The 18,842-nt window shown below is 30.8% G+C and overlaps 2 protein-coding genes across 7 annotated transcripts; one reads left to right on the forward strand and one right to left on the reverse strand.

Annotated features, from left to right (window-relative positions):
* Positions 1 to 219: 219 nt before the first annotated feature.
* LOC8282453 (CMP-sialic acid transporter 4) lies at positions 220 to 9,222 on the reverse strand. 6 transcript variants are annotated; one of them, XR_001535505.3, is made up of 18 exons: positions 8,998 to 9,222; positions 8,740 to 8,895; positions 8,404 to 8,467; positions 8,151 to 8,214; positions 7,889 to 8,000; positions 7,697 to 7,776; positions 7,343 to 7,418; positions 7,141 to 7,241; positions 6,887 to 6,958; positions 6,348 to 6,396; positions 6,197 to 6,238; positions 5,850 to 5,971; positions 5,556 to 5,615; positions 5,208 to 5,256; positions 4,678 to 4,772; positions 4,341 to 4,432; positions 4,118 to 4,158; positions 220 to 1,893 (listed from the first exon to the last, which is right to left on the reverse strand). XR_001535505.3 is itself a non-coding variant. In XM_015721960.3 (17 exons), exons 2-16 carry the CDS (start codon positions 8,764 to 8,766, stop codon positions 4,375 to 4,377), a joined length of 1,071 nt encoding a protein of 356 aa, XP_015577446.1. In that variant the 5' UTR covers positions 8,767 to 8,895; positions 8,998 to 9,222; the 3' UTR covers positions 3,896 to 4,158; positions 4,341 to 4,374. The 6 variants fall into 6 exon arrangements, 3 of the variants coding, with proteins under 3 accessions (XP_015577446.1, XP_015577445.1, XP_015577447.1); XR_007214894.1 differs by having other exon boundaries at positions 220 to 1,982; XR_001535504.3 differs by lacking the exon at positions 220 to 1,893 and adding an exon at positions 3,896 to 3,982.
* A 1,793-nt stretch (positions 9,223 to 11,015) lies between these two features.
* Positions 11,016 to 17,441, forward strand: LOC125369131 (uncharacterized mitochondrial protein AtMg00810-like). The gene is made up of 2 exons (XM_048370612.1): positions 11,016 to 11,721; positions 12,339 to 17,441. The coding sequence occupies exon 2, from the start codon at positions 16,008 to 16,010 to the stop codon at positions 17,271 to 17,273; it is 1,266 nt and encodes a 421-aa protein (XP_048226569.1). The 5' UTR covers positions 11,016 to 11,721; positions 12,339 to 16,007; the 3' UTR covers positions 17,274 to 17,441.
* The last annotated feature ends 1,401 nt before the right edge of the window (positions 17,442 to 18,842 follow it).

Consider the following 18,842-nt stretch of genomic DNA (forward strand, 5'->3'; position numbering starts at 1 on the left):
TCCAAGCAGGCCTTCTTCTAACACGCCTAAGAGACTAATCCTCTTCTTCATTAACTTGGTTGATTGTTGGTGATGTTTTAGTGGCTGTTGGGTTTGTATCTGATGAGCTTTCAAACATGCGAGGTGCTGAAATTTGCTCTTCTTCAACATTATTATCATAAAGAACTTGAGCAGGCTACTGCCTATTACAGTTCCATATGTTCTTCATCAGAAACAACATGCTGCTGATCACTATATTTTTTATCAATGAATTGAACAATTTAAATGCTTTAGATGCTTCACTTACACCAAGAAAGACACATTTTTCAGTCTTGTCATCAAGTTTCTTCCTTTTTACATTTGGAACATGAACATATGCAGTGCATTCGAAGATTCGGAAATGATCTATAGCTGGTCTTCTTCCACTCCAAGCCTCTTATGGAGTCATATTTTTAACAGCAAAAGTTGGACTTCTGTTTAAAATATGAATGCTCCAGTTAACTGCTTCCGGCCAAAAAGTCTTTGGAACTGCTCCTCTTGCCAACAAGCTTCTCACCCTATTTAGAATGGTTCTGTTTTTCCTTTATGAATTACCATTTTGTTATGGTGTATAGGCAACTGTAAGCTCTCTCCGAATGCCATGCTTTGCACAAAAAACTTCAAATCCATTTGAGCAATATTCACCACCACGATATGTACGAAGTGATTTGATGGTTTTGCTTGCTTCATTTTCAATATGGGCTTTGAAGCTTTTAAATGTAGAGAAAGCTTCTGATTTTTCTTGCAAAAAATAGACCCAAGTTTTTCTTGAAAAATTGTCAGTGAAGTTAAGTAGCTTTTACCTCCATTCGAAGATGGATTTATTAGTTTGCAAATATTTGAATGCACCAGTTCCAAGACTTCCTTTGCTCTACATGACTTCCCTTTTGGAAATTGAGAAAGATGTTGTTTGCCAACAATACATTCTTTACAAACTTGGGAAGGATTTATAATTTAAGGAAGACCAGTCACCATATTCTTTTGTTGTAGAGTCATTAATCCACCAAAACTCAAGTGGCCATAACAAAAATGCCATAACCATGAGGGATCTTTTATTTCAGCCATCAAACAAGACTGAATATTCTCAATTTCTAAAGGAAACAATCTATTTGAACTCATATAAACAACTGCAATAGCACATCTAACAGGATCATAAATTTCACAAGCACCATCTTTAATAGTGATAACATATCCCGTTTCTTGTAACTGACCAGCACTCAATAAATTATTTTTCAGAAGCCATTTTTGCAGGCTCTAATACCACTGCCAACTACAGGTAAGAAAAGACAGAAAATTTAAGAGAAAGAAAAATCTATTTCTACCCATTTATTCACTAAACTTAAAGCCATTAAATAGGCAAATACATAACAGAAATAGCATAATAATAGGACCGTAAACTAAAACATTATCTGTAACTAAACTCCTAAAACTAGGATAACTTTGACTTAGATTATAACTGAATTATTCAAAATTAAACATAGAAATCAACTATTATTCTAACAACAGGTGCTACGAATGTGTTTGCAAATGGTCCAATAATCTGATGACCATGAATGGAATCTTCTCGGTTAATACTTGGAAAGGATCCTCCAAGCGCATTAAGGAAAGAAGGATTGCTTCTGGCTTGCAGAGATTGAGTATTGAGATCATCAACATTTTCAGACTCAAGAAATTCTTGGATAGTAGTTGTAAGATCCATAATCTGAGAAGACTGAGCAGTGAGGTGGGTAATGCCATCAGATTCAAGAAAGCTAAGCAATTGCTCCAGAGTACGTCCCTTGGAGCCAGAAGCGACCATATTCAACATGGCATGGAGTGACAGTGGAGATACAACCACATTGCTTTTGCAGCCTTAAGAATGATATGCCTGGCCATCTGCATGCCAAACTCTATCTTATTCATATGACCCTTGTCTGTAAAACTAGTGTCAATCTCCATAGGACTAGGACTCACCTGTCTCAAAACTTTCAGGAAAAATAATGACTAGAAAAAGCCAAAAGAAAAAAAAAAAACTTGAACACTCTGAAGGAAACTGAATTGAGAAAATATATATATATATATACAAATCCTTATACTAATTCTAATAGATATTTGAATCAAGCTAGCAATACCTAGTTAATTTTTGTAGCTGGTTTAAAACTATTTTTATGTTCTATAAGTGCAAATTGTGGATCTATTTGGTCAATTCAGTTCTTAAGTAGTAGGAAGGGACTTTAATTCGTGGACTTTAATTTATTTTCAAAATACTTTTCAATGATAATTTCTGAAATTTCACAGTAAAAAAAAAAAAAGAAAAGTTGACTGTGTTGAGTAAAGAAATAATAATTGTGAATAAACAAATATAATTTGTCATAGATTTAATAATTTGGCCATTAAAATCTCAATATGTAAATTTTTTCACACATCTTACATATAAACACAATAAATGTTTACTGACTCACTAATTTTTCTTTTGATAAGTAAAATTAACTTACCACATCATTTTTTTTATTGTAAAATTTTAAAAATTATTGCCAAAAAATATTTTTGAAAAATAAGATGAAAATACAGATATATTTTAAAAAAATTTTGAAACAATTAAATAAAATTTTTAAAAATATAAAATTCAAGATTTAATTGGCAATTAAATCTTTTAAAAAGTATCACTTCTATGATAAATGACATTTTAAAAAATATTTAAATATAAAGATTATTTAAAAAAAACTCAATAAACTCTTCATGTTTCGTTGTTTATTTTATTTTTTTCATAAGCATAATGATTTTATTTTACTTTTTCTTTCTTTTATAACTTCTATCAATAAAATTAAAAGAATTAAAATAAATATTAATTAATAAAAAGCATAACAAGTTCTAGTCTACATTTATATGCTTAGGTGTCTGTCCCGACCGCACAAATCAACTAAAGTTTTTTACTTACAGTTTTTCTCGGACAGGTGAGTCTTAAAAAAACAACTTTCCTAAGATTAAGTAAATAATGATCAAGTTTTTTAAGGTTCCAACTCAAACAGATCTAAAGAAAAAAAATTAGGTTTTCAGGTCTGAAAATTTTAGGCCACGTAGGCTGAGCCGGGCTCCACCCGAGGCTGAGAAAATTTAAGAGAATTTTGCAGAAATACTTTAAAATTAATAAAAAAAATTTTTTAATATTTTTTAAGAATATAATTTTATTATTTTTCGATTATTTTTTCTTTTAATTTTCTTTAGTTGTTTTACCAAAAAAATAACCAAAGAGAAACTAAAAACAGCCAAGACTGTATATTAAAAGTCAAAAACAGTATTTTTGATATTTTTACACTGAGAATTAAAAAATTCACAGTGGTAAAAGATAAAAAAGAATATGGATATTTTTATTATTTTTTTTCAAAATTTAAACCTATTTTGTGTTAATTTTTTAAAATAAAATAAAAAATTAACATATTTAAAATGTATTGAACTAACAATTCCAAGTCTTGTGCACTCGACTCTACGGAGCAACTGGGAACTAATATATTTCCAATCAAACTTTCATCCTCCAAATTGTACTAATTCAAAGTTAAATTTTATTTTAGATTTAAATGCTCCCTCGAAGCCTCAATTCTTTTTACTATTTAAATTAAATTCTAAGCTCTCATCATTTACAGTGAAATTTTATATTTTTTTTCGAATAAACACTTGCGGCTGCGGATCTTGTAGGTAAATGTAGAGTAAATGCGTAAACTGTTTGAAGAAATGCGTAAATGAAACTCATACACTTGGTATACTATGACCGCTGTCTTGTCGAGGACCACAGCACAATGGAAATCATTGTCGTTATATGGAAATGGAAAAGAAAATAATACATATTTTAGTATCTAACATACCATTTTTTTTATTTATTTATCTTTGTAATTATCACATATATTTCTAAATATAAATATATATATATATTCATAATTGCTGGTAGTCTGCATGCTTAAGTATCAAAGTCATCCAGCTTCTTTTGTTGCTGAATAAAGATAATGGAAGAATTAATGATTCCCTTATTTTAATAAAGAACAAAAAGGTATTGTTTTTTTTTTTTTTTGGTAAATTATATTTTAAATCAATTTTATAAATATAAGCATGCATTAAGGAGGCTTACTGTTGAAACTGATCAATCCATCCTTCCCACAACCATCAGACCTGGAAACAGCAGATAATCACTGAAGATACTGAAATCTAGTATTACATGCTTGTTGATCATGAATTACTTGTAAGAAATTACATGAATAGCTATAATAATTTCTGTAAATAAATAACATTACATTCCTCTGTAAAGAAAAATGAAAAACAAATGAAGAAAAGAATTTAGCAGAGGCCTTTACATTGGATTTGGCAGAGATCACACCAAAAAAATTGTTACAGTTGTCTTGTTAGCTTCCCAATAGAGTGTAGATATACTGAGACAGAGACAACACTGGAGAAATAACAGATGAACTAGTCAGTAAAAGGGAACCACCTTGTGTTTTTAACATTGAAGTAATTAAATTAACCCACAAAATATAAAGTTATTATCTCCTCAGTTAAATCTGATATGCTGATTGCAAGACTGGTCCTGATATTGCTCATGATGTATTTTATGCTCACAGGACAGGAGAATTATGGAGGTAAATGCTAAAGCTGTAAGTAAAGGAGATGAAGCATGAGCTAAAGGCAACTTACGTTGAGCCGAGGAAGAAAGCAAGGGAGAGATGAAAACCAAAAAGAAAAACGGAGACGACTGCGGTGAGAAGCATTGCTACTGAAGTAGCATAAACCTGCATAAAGTTTGGAAGTTAAGTAAATGCAGGGACTACACAAGGATCAAAGCTATATTGTGAATGCATTTTCTATTCTTTCCAAATACTTCAAAAAAAAAAATCAAAATTAGAGAGGAAGTAAACGAACAACTCAAACAGTTCTCATATCAAATGACACCTTGGAGCTTATTTTCCTTCACGGCAGTATGTTAGTATCTAATATTCCACCCAAGGTTTCTCTCAAACTAGCACCCCAAAAACTCCATTCTGATACTAAATCCTAGCAAATTGAAAAGAAATGAGATGGATTGTTTTCATTTTCATTGACGATAATTAACAGCTGTTAGTTAACCAAACAAATTATCATGTGTTTACTTCACATTTTCATCAGAACAAATAAAAATCCGTCAATGTGCTGTGGTCATGGAAATGAAATTAAGAAGTGTGTTTTACCTTTACGATATTGTCTGCATACTTCATCACCATGGATACAGCAATGCCACTGTACAGAAAATAAAACGTTAAGCATGTTCTCTTAAGAAGATTTTGAACTGAAAATTGGGAAAACAATCAAAAGAGGTAAAATAAAAAGGAGGGCTAATGTTCATGCCAAGTAGCATCGATACTATTAAAAATGACCAACTTTGAATAACTGTCTAGCATATAGTCAAATATCACTAATCATTTCCACCATTTCTGGATATCTTAGCTACGAAAACATTACAAATATGTTTTCTTTATTGCAAAAGAAGCAAGTACTGATAATTATGAATATCCAGAAAGAGACAAAATAAAACAAACCTGAGTGCATGATTGAGAATCATGAGAACTGTGATTAATGAGTATCCATGGAAGAACCCCCTGCATGTTAAATACACCAATCATAAGTATCAACCCAATGCAAAGAGTTATTAATGCATTTTACATTTGCCCGAAAAACTGAGCAAAAACAAGATGGTATCTATCATTTTAAGTATAAAAACAGTCAAATCAGTGTAATAATGAGATCCCAAAAAGTAAAGAAAAAAATGGGGAGGGAGGAAGAGAAAGAGAGAACATTAATAGAAATCACAAGATAATAAAAAAGTTTCATACTTGTTCATGACTGCATCAAAATCTTGAATTACAATGGCAACAGCATTGAAGATCATCCCAAAGACATACAACCAGAAGTTTTGCACATTAATGTTTCTTGAGGGGCGCTTTTTAATTATAGCCTGCCAAAAGCAAAAGTAACAATCAACCAAATCATTAAGTAGGTATCTTTTGCTATTAGCACTCAGTTCATGCATTTTTCTATAAGATTATTCCCAACGTCTGAATCTAATAAGAACTTAGATGCAATGCAACTTTTGGTCAAGCTATACCAGCTCATGGAAGTATCTAAAACATAAATTGCAATTCCAACTGGTTAAGATACAAACTGTATTTAAAAAACCCACCTCAGTGTAAACACCAGCAAACCCACTTAGAAGTGCCATTACCTGCAAATGCATCACGATTATACCCTTAACAAATAAACAGGCATAAGAAACCTTTCTATCTATTTTCTGTTGCATCGATTAAAAAACCAGAAGGATGTAAAAGACTCACAATGGCCATTATCCAACCCTGATAAGGTGTTTGAAGAACATGATCAGAACTGCAAAATGAATGTCATCTTCTAAGGCAGTCATTCAATAGAATTAACAAAAGCATTTATTTTCATATAAAGTTTATACAAATAAGAAGGTGAAGAACAATGTTAAAAGGCAAAATGAGCTTGCACTATAAGGAACATTGACCCTTTAATTAATCCCAGCAGCTCAGCCCCATCCCAATTTAACAGAAATTTGAATCAGAAGCCAACATACGTTGGACCATCCAGGTTCAGACTGCTGGACTGTCCTCTGGATAGTAAAACACAGTTATTGATTCTTGATTCTGAAACATGGTTATAATTTGGTGATATTTATTGGATAATTTAATGTTACTACCCATTGTTTAGATACAAGTTATTGGAACTCAAAGTCAAAAGGATTAATTGACTAGTGTGTTTCAAACATGCACCATGCAAGTCTATCAATTTGCAAAATGAGAACAGTTGAACAATCCTACCACATGAAAAACTGAAGATAGGTAGTCAATCTTACGAAGGGTTTAATTGTGCTGTGGTGCATCCAGCACATAATAGAATGAAAGCTGCCCATTGAATCTCACTTAACCTGAAAACAAGATATTAATTAGAACACTGAAGCTGTCATGAATGTGACAAAACCATTAGCACTGAGACCTGTCTTCACCTAGCCAATATCAACAGTCTCATATTGTTGGTAAGGCTTTTTAAAATATTTCCCATTGGAAATAATAATATTCAACATACATGGTGGAAACAGAAAAGACTTACTTTCTCTTAAGTATCATTTGATACAAAACACCAGTGCTAATGATATTAAGGTTCTTCAGTATCTGATAACCAGGAGCATCCACATAGGCAAAGATATAATACTGCCATTGAAATTGCAAAGAACATATAATGAGATTTATTAAAAGAACAGAACTATAAGGTTATTACCTAAATCACAAAACAAAAAATTAGCAGAACCCACCTGAAGCAAATTCTTGACAAGGTAAAGTGCCGCTGGAATGGGATAGACACTAACTTCATCCAAAGTCGTACTCAACCTGGTTGAATAGCAAGATTCACAAGCAATATATGTTACATAACACTCAGTAATCTAGCGTAAAGATCAGTAACCAGCCACTGAAAAGACACGCATGGGTGACTTAGTTCTAAGAGAAACCAAGACAATAATCCTTCTAAGAGATGTCCAAATGTTCAAATTCTAATGGATGAGATCAAATAAAATAGATAGTTTCAGTCATGATATGGAATCATAGATTCTCATCATAATTCTAAAATGTAAAATGGACAAAAGCTGATATGTACAAATAAGTTAAACCTGTTATCTTCAGTGACACCTTCATTTTTCCAGATTCTTGCTAAGGCTGCAAGTGACAGCACACATTTCAGAGTTTCCACCTAACAGTAGAAAGAGAGACAAATAACCAGGATTAATAGACACTTCCAAGTTTCTCCAGAGATATTTAAGTGCATTAATATACACATCCTTTCCTTATCGAAATTTTCTCACCAAGAAATTTGCAGTAGTAACACTGTACTCGTATCTGCCAGCTCTCTTGGACCAAACAATAAGTATTGCTTGTGAACTTGTGAGAAAAGTCAATGCAAGGGTAACGATGCTCCTAATCCAATAAAAGGGAAAGTTAATCAACAATTATTTTTAAAAAAGAGGAACATGCACACTCAGAGAATATAAAATCTATCATTAGTTTTATCTCCTCATTTTCTTAGTTGGCTGCTGTTAATTGAAATTAGAAACACATCTATCTTACTTGCGCTTCCACTTGGATCGGTCATTTGAGCCACCTCCCAATGCAGCCACATTACTTGCAGCAACTGCAAATCAGAATATTGAAAAACCAAACAGATTAGCCAACAAGCATCAGCATTAAGTTCAATATAGAGAGAGCATTTAGTTAAAAAAAAAAAAGAAAAAAGAAAAGAGAAGACTTCAAAACATAAAAGTAATATATAAGACCACCTAGAAAAGAGAAGACTTCAAAACATAAAAGTAATATATAAGACCACCTGAAAGAGATTTGTTTCTTAAGCTTTCTATGTCATCACCAGTAGCACCCTCATCTTTATCCTACAAGATATTATATCATTCAACAATATAAATAATATTGATCCAGGTAATTTTGAAATGCACAAATTGAAATAGCCAAACTAAACTAAACTGGATTCAACAGTATAAAAAGAAAAGGCAAAGGGAAGAAGAGCCCATTTTAGATATACATTGGATACCATATAATTAGCCAGATTTGAACTCATTAGTGTAAAATTATAATCATTAATTTGATTTCTTTTAATAACAGCAAAAGAGTGATTTTCAAAAAAAAGAATAAAGCACACACAAACCTCGTCCTTGATTTTCCTGTACTCCATTTGCAAATTAACAAAATTCACACTTAGATCTCTCACTCACTCTCAATTGATAATGAGCGAAGCAAGACCCAACATTTATCTTCCTTAAATCTCTTTCAACTTGTAAATCTTGCTTCCATCTTAACTTTCCTGTATAGAATTTGAAAAAAGAAAAAGCAGCATCAGTGTCCATTATTTAATCAATTAGTTAATTAAATTGCACTATCTAAATTTTGTGAAATAGAGACTTACGCTTATCATGGTTTGTTGTGAGCTGAATCAAGAATCAAAATGGTTGAAGGCCATAATTTCAATCAATTTAATTTGCAATTAGAAGATTAGATTTGAGAAGAAATCGAATTTCTTTTTTAGCTAAGAACCGAATGTGAACTCAAAAGTGAGAGCGAGCGAGCGAGGTATTATTACTTACTAACTCAACCAGCGCGTCTTTCTCAGATTGTGCTTTCCACGACGCGAGCGCGTCTAGCAAGCAGATTGTCAAAATAAAATACAGGAATAACCATTTCATTTGAGATCTAATTATCAATTAAATTTTTAATTTTATAATTTTATAATTTTATTTAATTATTTTAAAATCTGAAAATAAATATTTTTATTTTATTTCAGAAATATATTTTATAATAATGTTTATAATTTTATAATAAAAAATATGACATTATAAATCGAGATATAGTAATAAAAATATAATATAAAATATATATTAATAAGAAATAAATTGATTGTGCTTATTAAAAAATTATTTTTATAAAAATATAGATATTATACATATATACATATATATATATATATATATATATAACATAATGGATATACTATTAAATTTAAGATAAAATCTTTTATTAAGTTCTAAATTCTTTTCAATAAGCATATTTCACTTGCAAAAGTAAAAAAGGAAGATAGACGAGAACATATTCATATTATCTTTTTTTATTATAAAATTATAAGATTTATATTTTAAAAGTATTTTAAAAAATAATTTAAAAGTATAGATATTTATTTTTAAATTCTAGAACAATTAAAAAATTATTAAAAATTATAAAATTTAGAATTTAATTAATAATTAGATCTTCATTTTAACTTAAAACTAAAATTGATCATATTTATTTCATTGTTAAGATAAGATTATATTATATTATTTTAATAATATATTTTTATAATAACTAATCCTTTAATTCTAAGTTCTGTTGTTACTATTTTAATATATTTAATTAATAAATTAGACTTATAAATATTAATTTAAAAATTTATTTATAAAAAGGTTAACTAATAATAGATTGAATATTGTTTAAGATTAAAAGTCAATAATATTTAGTTAGAAAATATTTATAAAAAAAAATTCTAAAGCAGGTTCAATAGCTAGCCATAAAAATCAAAAGAATAATAAATAAAAAATAATAATATTTTCTATCAAAAACGAATTTAAACTGATAAGAAATTAATTACGAAAATAAATCGCTCAGCTACTCTAAAGATGAATCTTCACTAAACCTTTTAATTTCATAGAAAAATTTAATATAATTAAGAAATTATCAATAAGGTTTAATAAAATAATTGTATTAGTTTGCATATGAATGTATGTTTTAAATGAGTTTTTTATGATTATATATAGCTACAAAGACCTAAAATTAAATATAAAGTCCTAATTCTATACAACTTATAACTTAAGAATTAACATTATCTATAACCTTCAACATTCTTAAAAAAAAAGTCCTAAACAAACAATAATACCAGTCGATTTTCTCTCTAAATTCATATCATTTTTTTTTTAAATCGATTGGCCTCTTTCAAAAATGATGGGCTTTATATTGTTGGAATTTTATTCGTATGACTTTTTTATATATATTATATATACTTTTTCGTATATAATATCAAACTTATAAATACCATATTCATTAAAATTATTATAAAAAAGTTAATATTCAGAATATTCATTAAATATTTTAAATACATATATAAATATTAATTAAAATTATTTATTTCTTAATATTTTTACACTAGAATAGTGAATTAATATATTTCTTATCAAATTACTAAATCTCAATATTTTAAATACATAATCGATAACAAATTAAAAAAATTTAATATATTTTATAATATTTTTAATTAAAAAAAACACATTTAAAAAAATAATATGAAATTTAAAAATTAGAATTCAATTATTATTTTAAAAATATTTAACATTTTAGCAAAAATATTTATTATTTTTTATTCAAAAATATTTTAAAAGATAATTTTTTACAACAAAAAAACTCAATTTGCCCATTTAATTTTTTTTAATAAGAAAAAGAAGAAAACGTTAACTAAAAAGGCCGACAAAGTATGAAAATGTCTTTCTATTTACTATTTATCAATTTTATATATTAATTATACAACCTATAAAAGATAAAACTATTGATGCTACTACTCATAATAATACAAAGACTGACACTTTTTTTTTTTATACTGTGAATCTCTAGAATAAATGCATGCTATTTTTTATCTTTAAAGATGGAAGTATAATTTTACTAAAAAAAGAAATAAAAAAAGAAAACATAAGGGATCGAGAAAAAGAAATAAAAATAATAAATTAAATATAGATACACAGTACAAATGAAAGAGAAAAAGAGCTAGCTTGACATTCCTGCTCGACGTGTCATCCATGCAATTAGCCATCTTGGAGCGGGATTCTCCAAGCAGCAAAAATTTTGAAAATCCATATATACATTGCACCTTCTGTATCATTTCTTCTGATCTCTAAAGCTCCCAATCCTGCGACTTTCAAAATCTGTTGTCAATCTCAATCCATTCGTCAATATGGCAAAGAGAAAGGAGACATCATTTACTTCATCATTTAACTGAAGTTCGGTCTAGGGAGCTCTTCTGATCAACAATCTTATGCTCTCCTCAGAAAGAGTCTACCTCTTGGACGAAGCGCCTCGAGCCACAGTATAAATCTGATCAAGGCATATTTAACTGGTGATTTTTATGACCTTTCATATATTGCCCAAAATAGTAAAAAATTAATAGTGTTGAACTCATAAACATCTTTAAGAAAATATGTAAAAGTAGTAATATTAATGTAGATATGAATTTATTTAATGTTCTTTATTAAAATTATAATGAGATTGTCCAAATTGGTCTGACTATCTAAATTATCTTTTATTTTTTAGATTATGGGACTTAGCAAGTTGAAGCTCTATCTAGTGTTACTATCTATTTCTCTGTACAGGCTGACCGATAGCATTTTATTTTGTTTATCTAATATGTATGTATGATTTTTGAAATAATTTTTCTTAAAAATGATTTCTCTTAAAAGCAATTTTTTTTAATCTAGTATTTATAGTTAGTATGATTAATATATAAATAAAAAATTTTTCTAATTTAAAATTTCGAGTTCGAATTTTAAATGTGCAGCTTCACTAAAATTGTTCAAGTAACGCTATATTACCCACAAGGAATATTCGTCCGGACTATATTAATTTTTATAACTCATTATTTTATGTTAGTAAGATTGATACTTAATTCTAAGTTTATGTTTTTTTATCAGTAGTACTAATTGTCATTTTATTGTTGTACCAAAAATAATAATGCAGGTGCGGGTGTTATCCTAATAACCAAAAGTAAAAATTTCTAAAACTGCATTCAGGAGCTTCAGTTCTGCTAATGCTAAGATATATTAGTTCTTTTTCTCATTATATGGGAAATGCCTGAAAATAATTATTTTTTTTTAAAGAAAGGAAATTTCAGCCCACAGTACGGCCATAAAAATAGGCCGTCTGAGATTGGGCAATAGGTTTTCTTTTTTGTCTTTGGAAAAGTAGGATTTGCCACCACTTTATATTAATCAAAACAAGGTATCCTCGCTGGCCATTTTTCTAAGAAATGCAATTCAGATAAAATGATCACAAAAGCTGCATATGTTTGAAATTGGTTGCAAGAACGCAGGGCATGGAGGTTGTAAATACAAGTATAATTTACAGGAAAGTGATAAATGGTGTTAGAAATAATTAATGTTTTACTTATTTACTATGCAGTCATTTGATTAGAGTTTATTTAATCTTAAATTTGTCATAGTCTTTAGCTATTTAGTAATATTTCAGTTGCAGTGAATATCTATTCCTATTATGTAGAAAGTCATTGCGTCGTAGTTGGGAATTCTGTTTTGTATTTGCCTAGATTTCAGCTTTTATTTCTTTCTTATGTCTTAACACAATTGCTTTAAAGCTTTTAAATATGCCAAAAGTTTCTGACTTTGGATTTTTCGAGTATAATCATCAATGAAGGTAATTATATACCTTTTACCTCTATTTGAAGTGGGATTTATTGGTTCACATATATCAGAATGAATCAGCTCCAATACTTGCTTTGCTCTCCATGACTTTCCTTTAGGAAATTGTGAACGATGTTGTTTGCCAACCACATATTCTTCACAAACTTGAGAAGGAACAACAATCTGAGGAAGACCCGTCACCATATTTCTTTGTTGAAGCGTTTTTAATCCGTTGAAATTCAAATGACCATAACGAAAGTGCCAAAGCCATGATGGATCTTTCGTTGCAGCCATTAAACAAGTTTCAACATTCTCTATCTTTAAGGGAAACAATATGTTTGAACTCATTTGAACAACAACAATAGCACCTCTAGACGGATCATATATTTCACAAGCATTCTTTTGAATCGTTATCACATAACCCTTCTCTAACTACTGACCAACACTAAGCAAATTACATTTTAAATTAGGCACACAAAGAACATTTAAAATTGTTTCTACAAATCCATTCTTGGTTTTAATATTAATGCTGTCCTTTCCCATCACACTAACAGTAGAACAATCACCAAAACTTACTGTAGAATGAAATGCTTAATATAAGAATGAAAAAGAAGACCTACTTCCACATATATGCTTGCTGCAGCCTGTATCCATGTACCAAACATCCGATTGAGATTCTTTTTCATCTTGTACAACCATTAATAATGTTTCTGCCTCTTTTGTTTCAACAAAATTTGACGTTTTTCCCCTTTCTTTGTCATTCGGCAACTTTGTGTAACATTTAAAGCGATAATGTCCAAATTTATGGCATCTGTAAAACTCTACCTTAGACTTCTCCTGCTGATCTCGTCCTTTGCCTCTGCCAAGCGACTGGTCATGAACAGATAGATTATGTTTGCCACCATCTCCATTCCCTCGATAGCCTCTGCCCCTTCCTCTTCCTCTACCTCTTCCCCTTGCATTAGAGAAATTAGTAGAAGATGTTACCTTCAAAGCTTGCTCCTTTGTAGTAGTGTTTCGATTCCGATTAATTTTCTGCTCATGGATCACCAAAGAACTTTGAAGTTCATCAAGCGAGAGTGAATCTATATCCTTAGATTCTTTGATGGAGTAGACAACAAAGTTGAACTTTTTAGTCAAAGACCGCAATATCTTCTCAACGATCACAACATCCATTTTCTCACCATGAAACCGCATGTTGGTGGCAATCTCCATTGTCCTAGCAAAATAGCTTGTAACAGATTCTCCATCTTTCATTCCTAAACACTGAAAACTTTTTCTAAAGGCTTGAAGCTGTGCACTCTTCACTCTAGAAGACCCTTCATATTTTCTCTTTATTGAATCCCATATGTCCTTGGAAGTATCTTTACAAAGAATTGTTTTCAAGATGGATCGGTCAATAGCTTGAAACAAATAATTTTTTGCTTTCAAGTCTTTAAGCTTTAATCCTTCCATTTCTGTCTTCTATGCATCTGTGATTGTTGAGCTAGGTGTTGTTTGAGATATGCCATCTGAAACAACTTGCCAATATTCTTTCGATCTCAAAAAGTTGTCCATCAACATGCTCCAATGATCGTAGTGACCATCAAAATGTGGAATAGCTGGCTGCACAAAATTTTCAGAATTCATTTTTTTTTTTTTGATTCTCAATCAAGCTCTGATACCATTGTTAAGACATAAGAAAGAAATGGAAAGCTGAAATCGTACATCAAGCAGCCCTTGTTAAAAGGCAAATATAAAACAGAATTCACGATACATGTGGACCCATAAATCCCACTTCAAATGGAGGTAAAAGGTATCTAATTACCTTCATTGATAATTATACTCGAAAAACTTGGGTCTATATTTTGCAGGCAAAGTCAGAAGCTTTTGGCATATTTAAAAGCTTTAAGGCAACTGTTGAAACTCAAACTGAGAGAAAAATTAAATGCCTTCGTACCGATCGTGGTGGAGAATATTGTTCAAAGGAGTTCGAAGCTTTCTGTGACAGTCATGACATTCGGAGAGAGTTGATAGCTCCATATACGCCACAACAAAATGGCATATCGGAGCGGAAAACATAACCATTCTTAATATGGTGAGAAGCTTGATGGCAAAAGGAAGAATTCCTAAGAAATCTTGGCCTGAAGCGGTGAACAAGAGCATTCATATTTTGAATAGATGTCCAACGTTTGCTGTTCAAAATATGACTTCAGAAGAAGCTTGGAGTGGGAAGAAGCCGACATTAGATCATTTCAAAATTTTTGGTTGCATCGCCTACACACATGTATCAGAAGAAAAGGGGAAGAAGCTTGATGATAAGGGTGAAAAATATGTTTTTCTTGGCGTAAGTGAAGCATCAAAAGCATACAAGTTGTTCAATCCATTGATAAAAAAGATAATAACCAGTAGAGATGTGATTTTTGACAAGGAAAGCATATGGAATTGGGATGAACAACAGTCCACGACAATTATTCTTGACAGTGAATCCAATGAAGAACAAGAGCACATAGAGCAGCCTCTACATCAGCAAATTTCAGAACTGCTTTCACCAAGAACTCCACCAAATACAACACCATGCAATCTTGACTTTTTACCAACAATAATAGAATGTGATGCTACTACTGAAGCTAAACGTGTTCGAAAAAGACCAGGGTGGATGGTGGACTTTGAAGTGCCAAGAATTTTTTAAGATGAAGATCCAATCACTCATTTTGCTTTGTTTGCAGATTGTGATCCTACAATGTACGAAAGTGCTGTTAAAGATTCCAAATGGCGCAATGCAATGAATGATGAAATTGAAGCCATTGAAAGAAATGGAACATAGAAGCTAACTGATTTACTAGAAGGGCATGAAGTCATTGGCGTAAAATGGGTGTTCAAAACAAAGTTGAAAGAGAATGGGGAAGTCAACAAGTACAAGACGCGTTTAGTAGCTAAAGGCTACAAGCAACAGTATGGTGTTGATTACAAAGAGGTTTTTGCGCCAGTTGCACGACATGATACCATCAGAATGGTAATTGCATTGGCTGCTCAGAGTTTATGGCCTATCTTCCAAATGGATGTCAAATCGGCATTCTTGCACGAAACTCTTGAAGAGCAGGTATATGTTACTCAACCTCCTGGCTATATTAAAACTGGAAATGAAAATCAGGTTTACAAATTAAAAAAAGGCTCTTTACGGTTTAAAACAAGCCCCGCGGGCATGGTACAACCGTATCGAGAATTATTTTTAAAAGAAGGTTTTCATAAATGCCCATATGAGCATACACTTTTTGTTAAAATTAGAGATGAAGGAAGAATACTCATTGTGTGTCTGTATGTTGATGATCTTATATTTACTGGAAATGATCCTGCCATGTTTGAAAAATTTAAGAAGTCCATGATGACAGAGTTTGAAATGTCGGATCTTGGTCTAATGCACTACTTTCTAGGCATAGAAATAGTGCAATCAGCTGATGGAATTTTTGTTTGCCAAAAGAAATATGTACGAGAAATTTTGGACAGGTTTCAAATGCAAGATTGCAATCCTGCAAGCACTCTAGCTGAGTTTAACTTGAAAATAAATAAAGATCATGAAGGTAAGAAGGTGGAAAACACATTGTTCAAGCAAATCGTTAGGAGTTTGATGTATTTGACCGCAACTAGACCAGAAATAATGCATTCAGTGAGTCAAATTAGTAGATACATGGAATCTCCAACTAAAATGCATCTTGCTGCTGCGAAGCGAATCCTACGGTACTTGCAAGGTACTAGAGATTTTGGCTTATTCTTCAAAAAGGGAATAAAGTCAGATTTGGTTGGTTATACTGATAGTGATTATGCTGGGGATGTTGACGACCGAAAAAGTACTTATGGATGCATTTTTATGATGGGTTCAGCAGCTGTTTCTTGGTCTTCGAAGAAGCAACCCATTGTCACTTTATCCATGACCGAAACTGAACTTATTGCTGCCACTTCTTGTGCATGTCAAGCTCTTTGGCTTAAAAAAATACTTGAAGAATTGCAATTCAATCAAGAAGGAGCTGTTGTGATTTACTGTGATAACAATTCTACAATCAAGCTTTCCAAGAATCCGGTGCTACATGGGAGAAGCAAGCATATCGATGTTAAATATCACTACTTGAGAGACCTTGACAAGGATGGAAAAATTGATTTGAAGTATTGCAGAAGTGAAGAACAGCTGACTGATATATTTACTAAAGCTCTTAAGGTTTTTCCTTTTCAAGATTTGAGAAAAATAATTGGAGTTTGTACTTTGAAAAGGTTTGTAAACTGATGCAACAAAAGTTTCAGTTTAAAGGAGGGAATGTTAGAAATAATTACTGTTTTACTTAGTTTACTATGCAGTCATTTGATTGAAGTTTATTTGGTCTTAAATTTGTCCTAGTCTTTAGCTATTCGGTAGCATTTCAGTTGGAGTGAATATCTATTCTTATTATGTAGGAAGTGCTGCTTGATTATTCAATAAATATATGATTTCAGCTTTCCATTTCTTTCTTATGTTTTAACAAATGGTTCTGTTCTAGATTGACCAAAATTTTGAATTGGAGTTTTAAGTATGTAATTATATCAAAATTCTTGAATTAGTGTTTTCTTATCCATAAGAATCTTATCGGACATGCTAAAAAAAATGATCAATGGTTACGGATTAAATAGGAAGAAGCTGCCACAAACGAGCCGTGGGTACAACCAATACAGTCGTAGCTAAATACAATAATGACGTCTGTTATCAGTTTGAAAAGTGTCATTGCTACTATTAGTCCCCATTTAAGTGGTATTGCATGATATAACAGTAAATTTGGCGACTCTTTAGTAGCAATGATAGGTAGTCTTTTCTAATTTCGGTCACTTATCTGTCGCTAATATCTATAGATTAAATTATTAAATTATTCAGTTATTCATTGCTAATTTGTTCTATGCCATTTCTAATTAGAGAAGATTTTTTTCTATCGCTACTTGGACATTTTCTTGTAGTGGAAGTTACAAATCTCTTACATAGTACATCAAATCCAGAGACAGTTCGTAAAGAGACTGTGGCAAGTACTTAAAAAGAAAAATTACTTGGAGAAAGAGACATATAGAAGGTAAAAGAGAGTGGGTATATTAGAGTGGTAACAAAAACAACAGGGCATCCATTGGTTCTTTATTGCTGGAAAATGAGGTATTGATTTATGATGAGTAGACAGCATGGCTCCAACTGGAGCAGCAGCCCGTAAATAACCAAAGGTTACTAAACTTTAATTTTAATAATATTTTTTCGACTATGATAATTTACATGGATGATCACTAAATTTTACACTTTATAAAAAGAAATACCAATGGTTACTAAACTTTAATTTTATTAACTATAACTATTCTCATGTAAACTGGATACACAAATGTTGTTGTCAACTCTAAAACTGATTTGCTTTTTGAAATAAGGTTCAATTTGGCTCTCTAAACTTTGCAGTCATATTCAATTTAACTTTCTTTTAATTCTTGTGGCCAATTTAACCTCTAAATTTTTTTCGAATAGGTTTGATTTAGCCATTTTTTAAGAGAGTGAAATGTACACACTGTAGAGTTCAATTTGGTTATTTAACTTTTAATACAGGCTCAATTTGGCCACTCAATTTTTTAATGTGATTTATTTTGACCATTTAAATAATAGTTTGAATTGATTTAATTATATAATTGATTTATATATTAATTTTTTTTTATATATTTTAGATTTTTTAAATTAGTATGTGGAAGTCATGTGGAGGCTCATAAAGAGGTGGTAATGGTGGTGTTGTATTGTAAAATCTCATATTGTTTTCATTTTTTAGTGATAATATTAACAAAATAATTTCCTGCCTACCATATT

Source organism: Ricinus communis, chromosome 2 (genome assembly GCF_019578655.1).
Source record: "Ricinus communis isolate WT05 ecotype wild-type chromosome 2, ASM1957865v1, whole genome shotgun sequence".
Classification (NCBI taxonomy): domain Eukaryota; kingdom Viridiplantae; phylum Streptophyta; class Magnoliopsida; order Malpighiales; family Euphorbiaceae; genus Ricinus; species Ricinus communis.

Coding starts and splice junctions, on each gene's coding strand:
- LOC8282453 (XM_015721960.3), bottom strand. CDS start 8,766: ATGGAGTACAGGAAAATCAAGGACGAG. Junction 6,397..6,886: donor ACAGCACAATTAAACCCTTC/GTAAGATTGACT, acceptor TTCATTTTGCAG/TTCTGATCATGTTCTTCAAA. Junction 4,773..5,207: donor ATGCAGACAATATCGTAAAG/GTAAAACACACT, acceptor AACTTTATGCAG/GTTTATGCTACTTCAGTAGC.
- LOC125369131 (XM_048370612.1), top strand. CDS start 16,008: ATGGTAATTGCATTGGCTGCTCAGAGTTTATGGCCTATCTTCCAAATG.